Here is an 11,433-nt window from a genome sequence, read left to right on the forward strand (position 1 = left end):
AAAAAAAGGGTTTAACACACTTACTTTTATATGATAAGTCTTTATTTACTTTGTGAAACCTACTGAATGGACTGGCACTAAATAATGCATGTTTATCAGTACACATATATGCTGTGATTTAAGAATTTACAGTACAAAACATTTTAAAGCAGCCCACATAATTTCAAATGGCATTAAAATGGAAACCAGTAAAAAAAACATTATCAGTTAGATATTGATATGTATATATCAATGAAAATTCCACCCCAATGTCACCCCCCTTTCCATGTTCTCCACAAAACCTTTTTCCAGACAAAATGCAATTTCATTTTATATGGAAAAAAAAAAAATATATATATATATATTCATTTATTATTTTATTTAACAATTGGATTAACATCATTTGGTTTGTGTCAGACTTCCAACATTAATAACTATTACAAAAGGCACTTAAGGTATTTTATTTAGTTGCACAATGTGACAAATATCATTTTATATATTTCTGGAATGCCTTAAATAGCCAATATGGGCTTGGCAAAATGGAATGACACTTTCTGCTGTGACTACACCTGAAAGACCACAGAAATTTATATATACAATAATCAACCATCAAAAATACTCAAACCAGTGATATACAAGACCATGGATTTATGAAAGCTTCCCAGACACATATTCCCACCGATCATACTTTTTTTTCATTCTACATGACGAGTCCTAACATATTATGTGACCCTTTCTCACTATGTACACATTAAAAACATCTCTAATTGAGTCTGCATGGGCCCAGAGTATCTATACTCGTTTCAGAATGCAGTCTATTAAAAGCAGACTCTGTAATCTATTAAATTTATCACAGAAAATGCTTTTAGATTGAAACATGTTCATAAAAAATTCCCTTCTCTCTAAAATTAGCACAATAAACTATTTCAAATATCAAATTTATTGTCTTTTTGTATTAATATTCACAGTTTCAAGGTTTGTAACCAAACTGAAAGGTACAGAGAACAGAAAAAAGTAGCACAGTGGAATAGAAAACTATGCTATGAAGTCTGTTATACAAAGGGTGAAAAAGCAGACAAGTGTACAGTAATAAAAGATGATCTCCCAGTTTTCTCTTTAAAATATTTTGGTTAATTTGGAATTACTCAAAATCAGCTATGGAAACTGGCAAAGTTTTTTTTTTTCTTCAGCTCAGGATTTCTGGACTATTATTCTCACTGGATTTTAATTCCATCCTAAGTATTCCAAGGCGGTTCCACTTCTATGTTGATATTTTAACACAAAGTTTCTCTATGAATAATATAGTAAATTGTGTTTACTACTTTTAAGAGTAATAAGAGTATTTATCAAATCCCCCAAACACCCAGTCAGTCCCTGAGTATTTTAATTAACAGTATATAATTATACTACTCCCTTGTATTCCTGAGGTTACTAGATCTTATCCTAAAAGTGCATCATAGTCTATATACCATGTTAAATGGCCATCTTTTAGTTCTACACTTGTGATTGGATACTTGGAAGTTTTACCCTTAATTCTACTGAGCTGAACTACAAGCTCATGTTTTCTTCTCCCCATGATCAGTATTCCTACCCTGTGTGCTTTGTTGATGGCAGTGAATGTAAGACTCATCCGCTGGTGAGGTTTGATTGGACTTTCAGTCAGGGCCACCAATTTGTCTCCATTATTCTGCAGACTGCTGTCTTGGAACAGTGAAGCAGTGTGACCATCCTCACCTACACCAAGCAGTATATAATGGAAACGAGAACCATTGACTAGCTCGTTTATTTGTTTCTCATAAAGGATTGCACCACCATCTTCCTCAACACACAAGCGCTGATTGAGCTGCACTGGCATGGGGTGGATGTTGAAGTAAGGAATATGAACATTCTGCAGGAGCTGGTCATGAATCGAACGGAAGTTGGAATCTGCCTCAGTGGGTGGCACACACCGTTCGTCTGCTAACCAAACATGAGTGCTGTGCCACGGGAAAGTGTAATGGTGCTGTGTAAGTTGAAGAAACAGGGCAATGGGGCTGGAACCTCCTGACAAGGCCAGATGGAATTGACCTTCAGCCTGAACAACCTCTTCAGCCGTGTTGTGCAGATCAGAGGCTAAGCGCTCCACTAATTCCTTAGACCAGGCAGACACCATTTCGGCATTGCGGAACTTTCCTTGCATAACCTGGAAGTTCTCTTCCGGACCTTGTTGAATCACATTCACCTCCTCATCACTAATGAATCCAACCGACCGACTTTGCAGCTGAATGTTCAGGAGGTCACCGTTAGCTGCACCGCCTGGATATAGCCGTGGAACGACATTGACCAGGCTGTTCAAGAGCGGTGTCCAGAAAGCCCAGGAGGCCATGAGGTTCTGTGCACTGACAAAACTATCTTTACGTCCATAGAACACATTAGATATGAGCTCATAATAGGCCTCTGTGGGCACCGCTGGGGACTGGATGTGATAGTCAGAGAGTGGTAACCCAAGCACGGAAATGGCTTTATGCTCTGTAACCTCTTTCCAATCACTGTTTATCACATCTGGTTTAAACAAATTTTTGCTAACAAGAATTGCTGAATATTGGAGATTCCCGTGGCCGAAATAGAATACAATCTGTTTGGGCTTGCAGTGGACACTGCTGTATTCCTGAATGCAAAATTTATTATTTTTGAAAAGAACTCGAGCATATCCAACACGTTCATCAAGCATCTTACCCGATGACATAAATATGGGAATGCCGTCGTATTGAGGACTGTTTCCAAAAATGACCACACCTGCAAACATAATTCAACTGGTTAATGTCTGTACGCATATTATTTTACTAACAAAAAAAAAGCTGAATGCAGCCAGTTAAAGTCATATACTCACCAGCAAAAGTTGGGGTAAGGCTGAAATAATCCTTTGTTTTGTTGAGTTCCATCTGGACTTCTGCATTATAGCCCTGATACTGACCTACAACCACATTTCTTCGATCCATGTATTCAAGGCCACTGAAGACTTTGAGCTTGTTCCGTAGGACCTCTTCGCTGTTGGACATGTTAGCAGGTATGTTCATCATTAAAAGGGTCATAATTTCTGTAAGGTGGTTCTGGAGCATGTCTCTGATGACCCCGTATTGGTCATAAAACTGAATCCGGCCTGTCAATGCCAGAGCAAAAGAATATCACACACTGGCCAGATGGCTTATGCAAGTTTGTCATAAAACAGTACAACAATAAAACTATCACAATGTTAACATAGCAGTTTTACTGTATGTTGGAGTCACTTGTTTGCAGAAGGCTGTGTGAATGACAGTTATTACCTTTGCAATCCAATATTTCCTTCAAGACAATCTCTATTCTCTCAATGTGGTGCTTGTTCCAAATCGGCTTTAGAAGCTTGTGATTTTTTTTCCTAAAGGGCAATATTTGGGAGACAACCTATAGAAAGAAAACCCATAAAACAATTAATACCACATAAATCTCATTATGATTTAGGATCTCTGGAACCTAGAAACTGGGCTTTTACCTGCTTCCCTAAATAGTGATCAATCCTGTACATCTCCTCCTCTTTCAGAAAACTGTACAGCTGTGTGGCTAAAAGTTGGGCACTGCTGAAGCTGTGTCCAAATGGCTTCTCCAGAACAACCCTGAGCCATGCTCCAGCTTGGGGTCGACAGGTGCTATTGATCTTTTCTGCGATTTCAGCATAAGCAAAGGCTGGAACAGACATGTAAAAAAGCCTCCCTGCTTCCATCATGCCCTCCTGCTTGAGCTGCAACTGGATTTGATCACTGAGCTTCTCATAATCCTCCACACTCTTAAGCTGCAGATACTGGGACAGTCGCAAGAACTGCTCTTTAACCAGAGCGCAACGCTCAGTTGTAAGTCCCAATGGGCATTTCAGCTCCTTTAATATCTCAAAAAGCAGCGGTGTGCCCTTTTCAGCTGAAGAGAGGCCGCCTCCATAGAACGAGAAAGTGTGGCCTTTGTCTACTTGGCTGGCATAAAGATGGAAAATTCCTTGCCAAAGATATTTTTTGGCCAGGTCACCGGTGGCACCTACAATAACCACAGACACATGACGTGGAGGATCCTTGTTGTCTTTGGCATGGCCTCTTAGCCAACATGTGGTGGCCAGGAGCAGCAGACACCCTCTTATCCTCCACATGGCTTCACCAAACCCTTTGGATAATAAGAAAACTAAATTTTAACTTGCAAAGATTTACAAGGGAAATACCTGAATTTCACAATGCATTTTATACAAGCACAGAAACTTATCCTAGGAGACTAGAAGTGGGCATTATCACACCACATAAATACTTTTTTATAATACACAAAAAGTTAAAAAGTATTTGGCTAAAAGTATGTGGACAAGTGATCATCAAATTCATATGTGCTTGTTCCAGTTTCAAGATTTAGCCCCTCTTTTGCAGTTCTAACAACCTCCACTCTTCTGAGAAGGCATTCCACTGGATGTGGGAGCGAGCATGGTTGTGGGGATTTGCAGTCATACATTACATCTACTGTAATTGATTCATCAGTGACTAATCAACTGTCATTCACACTCTGCATAGTACTCTCTGGCCTATGAAGAAAACAGACCTAGCATTGCATCTGTATATGGTTCTGTGTTTCTGTTGTCGGAACTCAGAGCCTGCCTCCGAGTGGACACATCGCAGGGTGAACCGTAGTCGAATTAATATTAACTATTAACTATTTAAAATAAACTTTGCTGATAACTCTGTAATTGATACACATGAAACAATGAGAAGATTCTTCAGACCTGGATGAGAATGAGCAAAACTTCTTGATGAGCAAAACTTCTTTTACTGAGCTCAAAAAAAGTCAAAAACAACCAAATGAAAAACCCACAAGAGCATCCCCATGCCACCCAAAAAGTTCCCCCTCCCTAGAAAATCCCTTCAATATATATACCCTGGCACCTCTAAGTGCCTTCCATTCATTCAGGTAATGTTTCCTTATTGCGTAATCAGCCTGACCTTTCCAAATTCTCCTGAATTCGCAAAATCTCTAAGTGACTTCCCCTTATTTCTACAAAAAAACACGTCTGCCCTCTTAATTTTCCGTAATACCAGAAAAACAAGTCTGCCTCTTAGTTTTTTTCTGCCACTTGGTCTCAAGTGTGGTTTATGTATAGATTGTTAGTATATATTGCCTTAAACCTATTACAACGTCTGGCCTACGCCTATATGTCTTATGACATCAATTGTCATATTTTATAAGGCATATGGCATATTTTCAAGATTTTCACAACACTGTCTTACAATTTTTGGTGGCGCTGTTGAGCTTTGCTCCACAAAAGCCCAACTTTTTTATTGATGTCTTTGAAAGACAAGGGTGATTAGCCATGCTAGCCCCTTTCAGTCAGTCTTTTTAAAGTGTAGATAACAGTCTCAAAAAAAAGCACACTGTAATGTAATTATCATGATATTGACAACTGATCATTTTATTTTATTTAAGTTGCTGATGGTAATTCCACATCCCTAAAATAAAGAAGCACTAAAAACAGCATTACAAATTAAAAAATCTCTATGAAACAACTGATATAAAATGACAATGCTTTTGACAACACTGAACTATTGACTATTTAACTGTGATTATGTGTTCCAATTCAACATATGGTTAATATTCTACACGAACAAATGCTACTATCATTTAGCTAATCTGTTCCACACTGATTCTCACAACACAGAAAAATGTCAGTATGAAGCACTGTATAAATAATCAAGTTTAATACTCAAATGTCAGTTTGTCGCCAAAAGTCCTCTCAAAAAATATTGACCATAGTTCTAGAAGCAATATAGGTATTTTATTCAAATAATCAGTACGTAAGTGCTAATCGTCGGGTTGATTGTCCTGAGGTGCAAACCAGTATCAGCTAGTCCAGAGAAGAAGACATTCAGGTTAATGATAAATGTCCCACTATGGAGGTTAGTCAACATAAGCAAGGTTAAGCCAACAAAGTTTTGTAGTACCTTTGGCCAAAAGACTGTGTCAGTTACGGTAAAAGATGATTACAGGCTGGAGGCAGGACTAAATGTGCAAGACAACCAATTTTTTTTCAGGTACTCTCTCATTCCACTGAATGTTAATCTCTTTCTAAACGACTTAATTCCACACTGTTTTTTTTATTAAACAAAAGAAATTAAGCAACCTTCTCACGTATTTTACCTGTGGATACAAAGTGTGATGATTGGCTATATCGATATATAATGATTCTAGCTTAAGTAAAAAAACGTAAGTACTTTTTGGCAAATGAGCTGTTCACAAGGCTAAACAATTAGATTGATGGTGCTAAAGTATGAAGAAACACTGGGAAAAATCACTATTTCATGGTGAGGTCATGACCCCTTCTGGAAATGATTCTTGGCTCAGAACTGTGTTTCAAGTCCAAGTTCCTAGCAAAAAAGATAACCATGTGAAGAGGATCCTACATTTCCTACACATAATTAAAATCTTTATTAAAAAATGTACAGTAAAAATATCTATCTATCTATCTATCTATCTATCTTATGCATGTTGCTTTTTGTACAAAATAAAACTAAGGAATTTTTAACATCCTCCTTATTTGGAAAGTCATGAGAATGGTATTTTTCTCTTGAGACAGGAGGACATGCTGGTGCTATGGTGTACCTGGTGTTACATCTTACACAATCAAAAATGTTTAGAATGAAATCCTTTTTTTTTTTCACTGAATGTTTGGGATAAAACTTCTAACTAATGTTTTGAATATATAAGGGATAACATAATTTGAATACTTTATTCAAAGTAAATCGATAGTATGTTGTAAACAAATGCAAATACAAAAACGAATAGGAGGCACAGGTCTTTTTTTTTTTTTGGCAAGAAGGTTCAGGAAAGCTCTGTGAAATTAAAAGGTTTGAACAAGTGAAAGGTTTTTACTTTCATGTGCGCATGCTTATATTTTCAGGAATAGAGAAAACATAGTACATGTGAAAAATTTACACGTTTCTATTCAAAAATAACTGCATTAACTGAAAGGCCCACACATGTTTAGTTGCTAATGTTGAGGAGGTTGAGAAACTTTCAACAACAACAATATTTTAGGCCATATAGATATTTGCTGCATAAAAAGGTGCATGTAGTGAGTGCCATTGTTGCTATAATATCCACCCATCAGTTTTCTGTGCCATAGTTATAGCAAGTTTAACTTTCTAACAGAAAATACTAGTCCCGGATGGAAGTACAGTAAAGAAGTAAAGAACCCTTAAGCGCTCTAGACTTAACATTGCCCTCCAAGAGCGTGTGGTTTCTCTCATGATATCAGTTGCACCATTAATCAAAAGTGTAATTTGTTAGACATCAAATGTGCATGCAGGAGCATTGGGGGATATTAGTAGTGCAATAAATTATTAAATAAAAAATAAAATAAAATAAATTAAAAAATCAGATCAGCTTTACATTCTAATGGTAAGAGGATGTTATTTATGGTAGACTGATGCATCAAACACTACACCAAAGTTGACAAATTTCAGTGCCCAGATTTACACCCCTCTTTTATTTGTAACTATGCAAGACATTAAGGTCAATGAAGACAGTCCTATAGTCCTACAGGTCCTATAATCATCATTCTAGCCGGATTGCCTCTTGATCCTCTGCAAACTTGTTCAGGATTCTGTTACAGAAATGCATTCATGTTCTGTTTTACTACAGTATGCTGCCAAAATGTAAACTACAGGCAGGCAGTAGGTGGTAACAACAAGAAGAGAACTAGATCCGTGTTCTTACCTGTGTTCCTGGGAGCAGTGTGTAATGTGCATCATGACAGTCGCTTCCGTGTGTGTGTCACGTGTGTGTGTGTGGTCACGTGACTCCAGGCAACTAGCATAATTATGTTTCATGCTGTATTAGTTTCAGTGTTGTTTAGTAGATTTTTGACACATAAAGCCTGGTGTTTTAGAACAACAGAGATTCCTTACAGACAGTGAATACATTGTTTACTGGGTGTCCTGTTGAAAAAAAAAACATATACATTAAAAAACACCAAATATATACACGCTTTGCAGAAATAGACTGCACTGATTTTACCCACTGTAGAAAAAAATACACAGGAAAAAATGTGATAAATTAAAGAAAACAATTATGGTTGTTATTCTGCAGCATTTTGCTTAGGGACCTTGGTTTGGATCCACTTGGCTTGTCCTTTGTTCTCAAACTGTGATTCGTGCTCCCTCTAGTGGTGCACGAAGGAGTTGCAGGCTGCACAGGTTAAAATATATGAATACAATATCATAAATAAGTGACTAAAAATAACTTGCATATTTTAAATAACTGTGTCACTCCTGCTAACTGTTATAGAACTTTGTTAAAATGCTCAGGGATCCTTTTCAGATCAGTCGAGTTCCACAAGTTTCTACAGCAGACGGTTGTACATTTGTAAAGGTTACCATAAAGGTGCTGTTTTACAATGTTCACTACTGCTGACTAGATTCAAATACTTTGTTTTTAAAAAGAAGTCTCTTTTATTCCGATTATGCTGAGTGACCCAAAAGACTTTTTAAAGTATGAATGTTATGTATTATGTGAAATGGTCCTGTCAATGGCAATTCACACCAACAACCAATACACCACCGGTTTTTGTCCTGGAGTACCCAATGTCCTGCATATTTCTGTTTCACTTTCTTCAAACACACCTGACTCATCAGATGATTAACGATCCTTCCTGAGTCGAAGTGTTGAGGTGTGTTTAAAGCAGGGAAAACACTAACATGTGCAAGACGGTACATTTCAAGACCAAATTTGGAAACCATTGCAGGACCACAAGTTTAAAAAATAACTCTATTGCCATAATCTCTCATTTCTAATCATTTAAGGTGAGAAACGAACTCCACTCCCGTCTGTGGGTGGCATTAAATGTAGAAACACTGACTAGTGGTGGTGTGAATCATTTATCATATCATATTGTTGTTTTTGTTGTCCTTCGTCTTCGTCTTCCATTCATTAATCTATACATTTTTTAGTAAGAGATTTAGCCTGGTCAGGCATGGATCAACTGGTTCAGTAGAATGGAGATACTGGGCATAAGACTGAAATGTATTCATTACAGTTTTCTATGATACAGGCTGCCTTCCTGTAGTTACACACATTTTCTACAGTAGTATGGTAGACAAATTATGAATACAGAGTTAAATACAAACTATATCTTCAAAAATAAGATCTGTTAATGTTTTTCTGTTGGGCCTTTCTGTAGTACCTGATTATTATTATTATGGCCTGATTATTAGCAGTTCTTAGTGTAATTCTTGTGCAATTCTTGTCTAGGGTTACACCCAAGAAGAAATCGATCAGAGTGCACAACCTTTAAGGACAATAAATCGTTAAATGTTATATAGAAGGCTCCTAGATCAGGAATATGCAAGTGTGAAGTATTGTATTAGTGTGGGCTGTAATCTTACTTATAAAATGCAATGTTTCTCAAAAAGGTAATTCGTATAAAATATACATGCAATAGGAAAAACAGAATCTTGGCTTCTACAAAGCCAACATAATAAAAAAAATCACACAAAAATTGTCATAGTTAAATCCTTAGATTAAAAGATGTTTTGCTTTAAAAATGATTATATGAGAACAAACATACTAAAACATGTGGTAATAATGTTTATGGTCATTATGGTGTTCCTTGTACACTTTCTGTGCTTTCTCAAAGGGGAGGAGCTGAGAATTGAGGAAGGGAAGCAAGCAAAGGAAACGAGAAGGTGCATATTACAAAACGAGAAACACTGTGTGTGAGAGTGTTTGTACACAATGAAGATAATATTTTTGATGATTCAGCAGGACTGAACCTTGAACCATGGAACTGTGAGACTACCAGCTGCAAATCCGTGTCAGCCGTTAAAACGATAATATGAGATATATATAAAATTAAGTCATCTAAATACCTGCTATATAAAAATAAAGTCAGGTAAATTGAGCCATTAGGTAAAATAAAGATTCAAAGCTCTTTGAAATTTCTCTGCCAAGTGCTGCAGCTTATTTCATGCTGTTGCCAAAACTACCTTTAGCAGACGATTTGAATGGTTTGACTCTGATAACACACATTCAGCATTGTCTTTTTTAGAGCTAGAAAACTACATTTTGACAACAAACATTACAACATTTCATCTAGTCATCTATCAACAATCCATAACTTTATGATCTCTATAATACATGTGATTGAAAGGTCAGACGAAAGATGCAACATATAAAAGTTCAGTAGAGCTACTGGCGAAAGTTTGAGCTCTCACATACATACATACAGAATATTTAAAATGTCTTGTTTTTATGTTCATTTTAATGTACTATTATTTAAATTTTGATTCTCTTTGTGTAATATTACACTTTTTAGACTGTAACAAACATTTATTACTGCATTATTCACACAGCTTTTTCATAGTTTTTTCCCAAAGCTTTTTCTTGTAATGCTAATGTTGACTAAAGCTGAGATATAGCACTGAGGGTGTTTTGCTTTGTTCAGAGCGACGGTTTTGTCACTGGCCAACTTTAGCTGATTTTACCTGAGTGGAGTGGGATATCTGACACTTACATATCCTTAGGGATGGCAGAAGAGCTCATTTTTCAGCACATTTTTTAAACGAAGAATGATCGATGTAATTCGACTTTCATTTGTAATTCGTAGAAAAACAACACACAAATAAAATTCATACCTTACGTTCATAGTATTTTTTTTTACCATTCTTCCAAAATTTCTCTCTCTCTCTCTCTCTCTCTCTCTCTCTCTCTTTCACACAGTTTTTAAGTTTCAGTTTGCTCTGTTGGTATAACAATTAATTGTTCATTTGTTTTGCAAAAACAGGAAATGAAATGAAATTACAATGTCATTTGAAATAAAATAAAATAAAATGCAAATAAAGAAAAAATAGTGCACATGGTGTACATGAATTAAGAACAATTAATTCCTAAAATAAATTAATTTAAAAAAGAAAGATACAATTGTTATTAAAATGGTAAATTACAGAAAAAGGTTAATTTCTACAAAGAAAAAATGAAACAATAATAATGAATGGCAATCATAAGAATCTCTCTCTCTCTCTCTCTCTCTCTCTCTCTGTGTGTGTGTGTGGTGTGTAGATTTCACTGTAAGGCCTCCCACATAGTGACAAAGAGGTCAAAGTGAGACAAACAGTAAACAAGAGGACAGAGTTCCTGTTTGTGTGACAAGTGTAAAAGAACCTCTGAAGAAACCAATGGTCCCAGCTGTCACTATAATAACACAGCATCAGAGAACTTGACGTGTGCATGTGTGTGTGTGTGTGTGTGTGTGTGTGTCTGTGTGTCTGTGTGTGTAGGCATGCACACATGTATGTGTGTGAGTGTTAAAGTCAGCTATTCAGGTCACCAGGAGGTCTATTATGTTGAAGATCATCCACACCTCTTGCCTCAGTCCAGTATCCTTGTTTCCTCCAACCTGACACTTGCCTTCCTTCCTGGAAG

The 11,433-nt window shown here is 36.6% G+C and overlaps 1 protein-coding gene across 1 annotated transcript; it reads right to left on the reverse strand.

Annotated features, from left to right (window-relative positions):
* Positions 1-24: 24 nt before the first annotated feature.
* Positions 25-7,881, reverse strand: h6pd (hexose-6-phosphate dehydrogenase (glucose 1-dehydrogenase)). The gene is made up of 5 exons (XM_060868156.1): positions 7,732-7,881; positions 3,488-4,143; positions 3,282-3,399; positions 2,849-3,118; positions 25-2,754 (listed from the first exon to the last, which is right to left on the reverse strand). The coding sequence occupies exons 2-5, from the start codon at positions 4,127-4,129 to the stop codon at positions 1,418-1,420; spliced, it is 2,367 nt and encodes a 788-aa protein (XP_060724139.1). The 5' UTR covers positions 4,130-4,143; positions 7,732-7,881; the 3' UTR covers positions 25-1,417.
* Positions 7,882-11,433: the final 3,552 nt, after the last annotated feature.

Source organism: Tachysurus vachellii, chromosome 4, assembly GCF_030014155.1.
Source record: "Tachysurus vachellii isolate PV-2020 chromosome 4, HZAU_Pvac_v1, whole genome shotgun sequence".
Taxonomy (NCBI): domain Eukaryota; kingdom Metazoa; phylum Chordata; class Actinopteri; order Siluriformes; family Bagridae; genus Tachysurus; species Tachysurus vachellii.

Bases quoted from the DNA above. Each gene is read 5' to 3' on its own strand.
- h6pd (XM_060868156.1), bottom strand. From the start codon at position 4,129: ATGTGGAGGATAAGAGGGTGTCTGCTGCTCCTGGCCACCACATGTTGG. The intron at 3,119-3,281 runs GTAATAACTGTC...TGGCATTGACAG, and splicing joins GGAAATATTGGATTGCAAAG to GCCGGATTCAGTTTTATGAC. The intron at 2,755-2,848 runs GTGAGTATATGA...TTATGTTTGCAG, and splicing joins CCTTACCCCAACTTTTGCTG to GTGTGGTCATTTTTGGAAAC.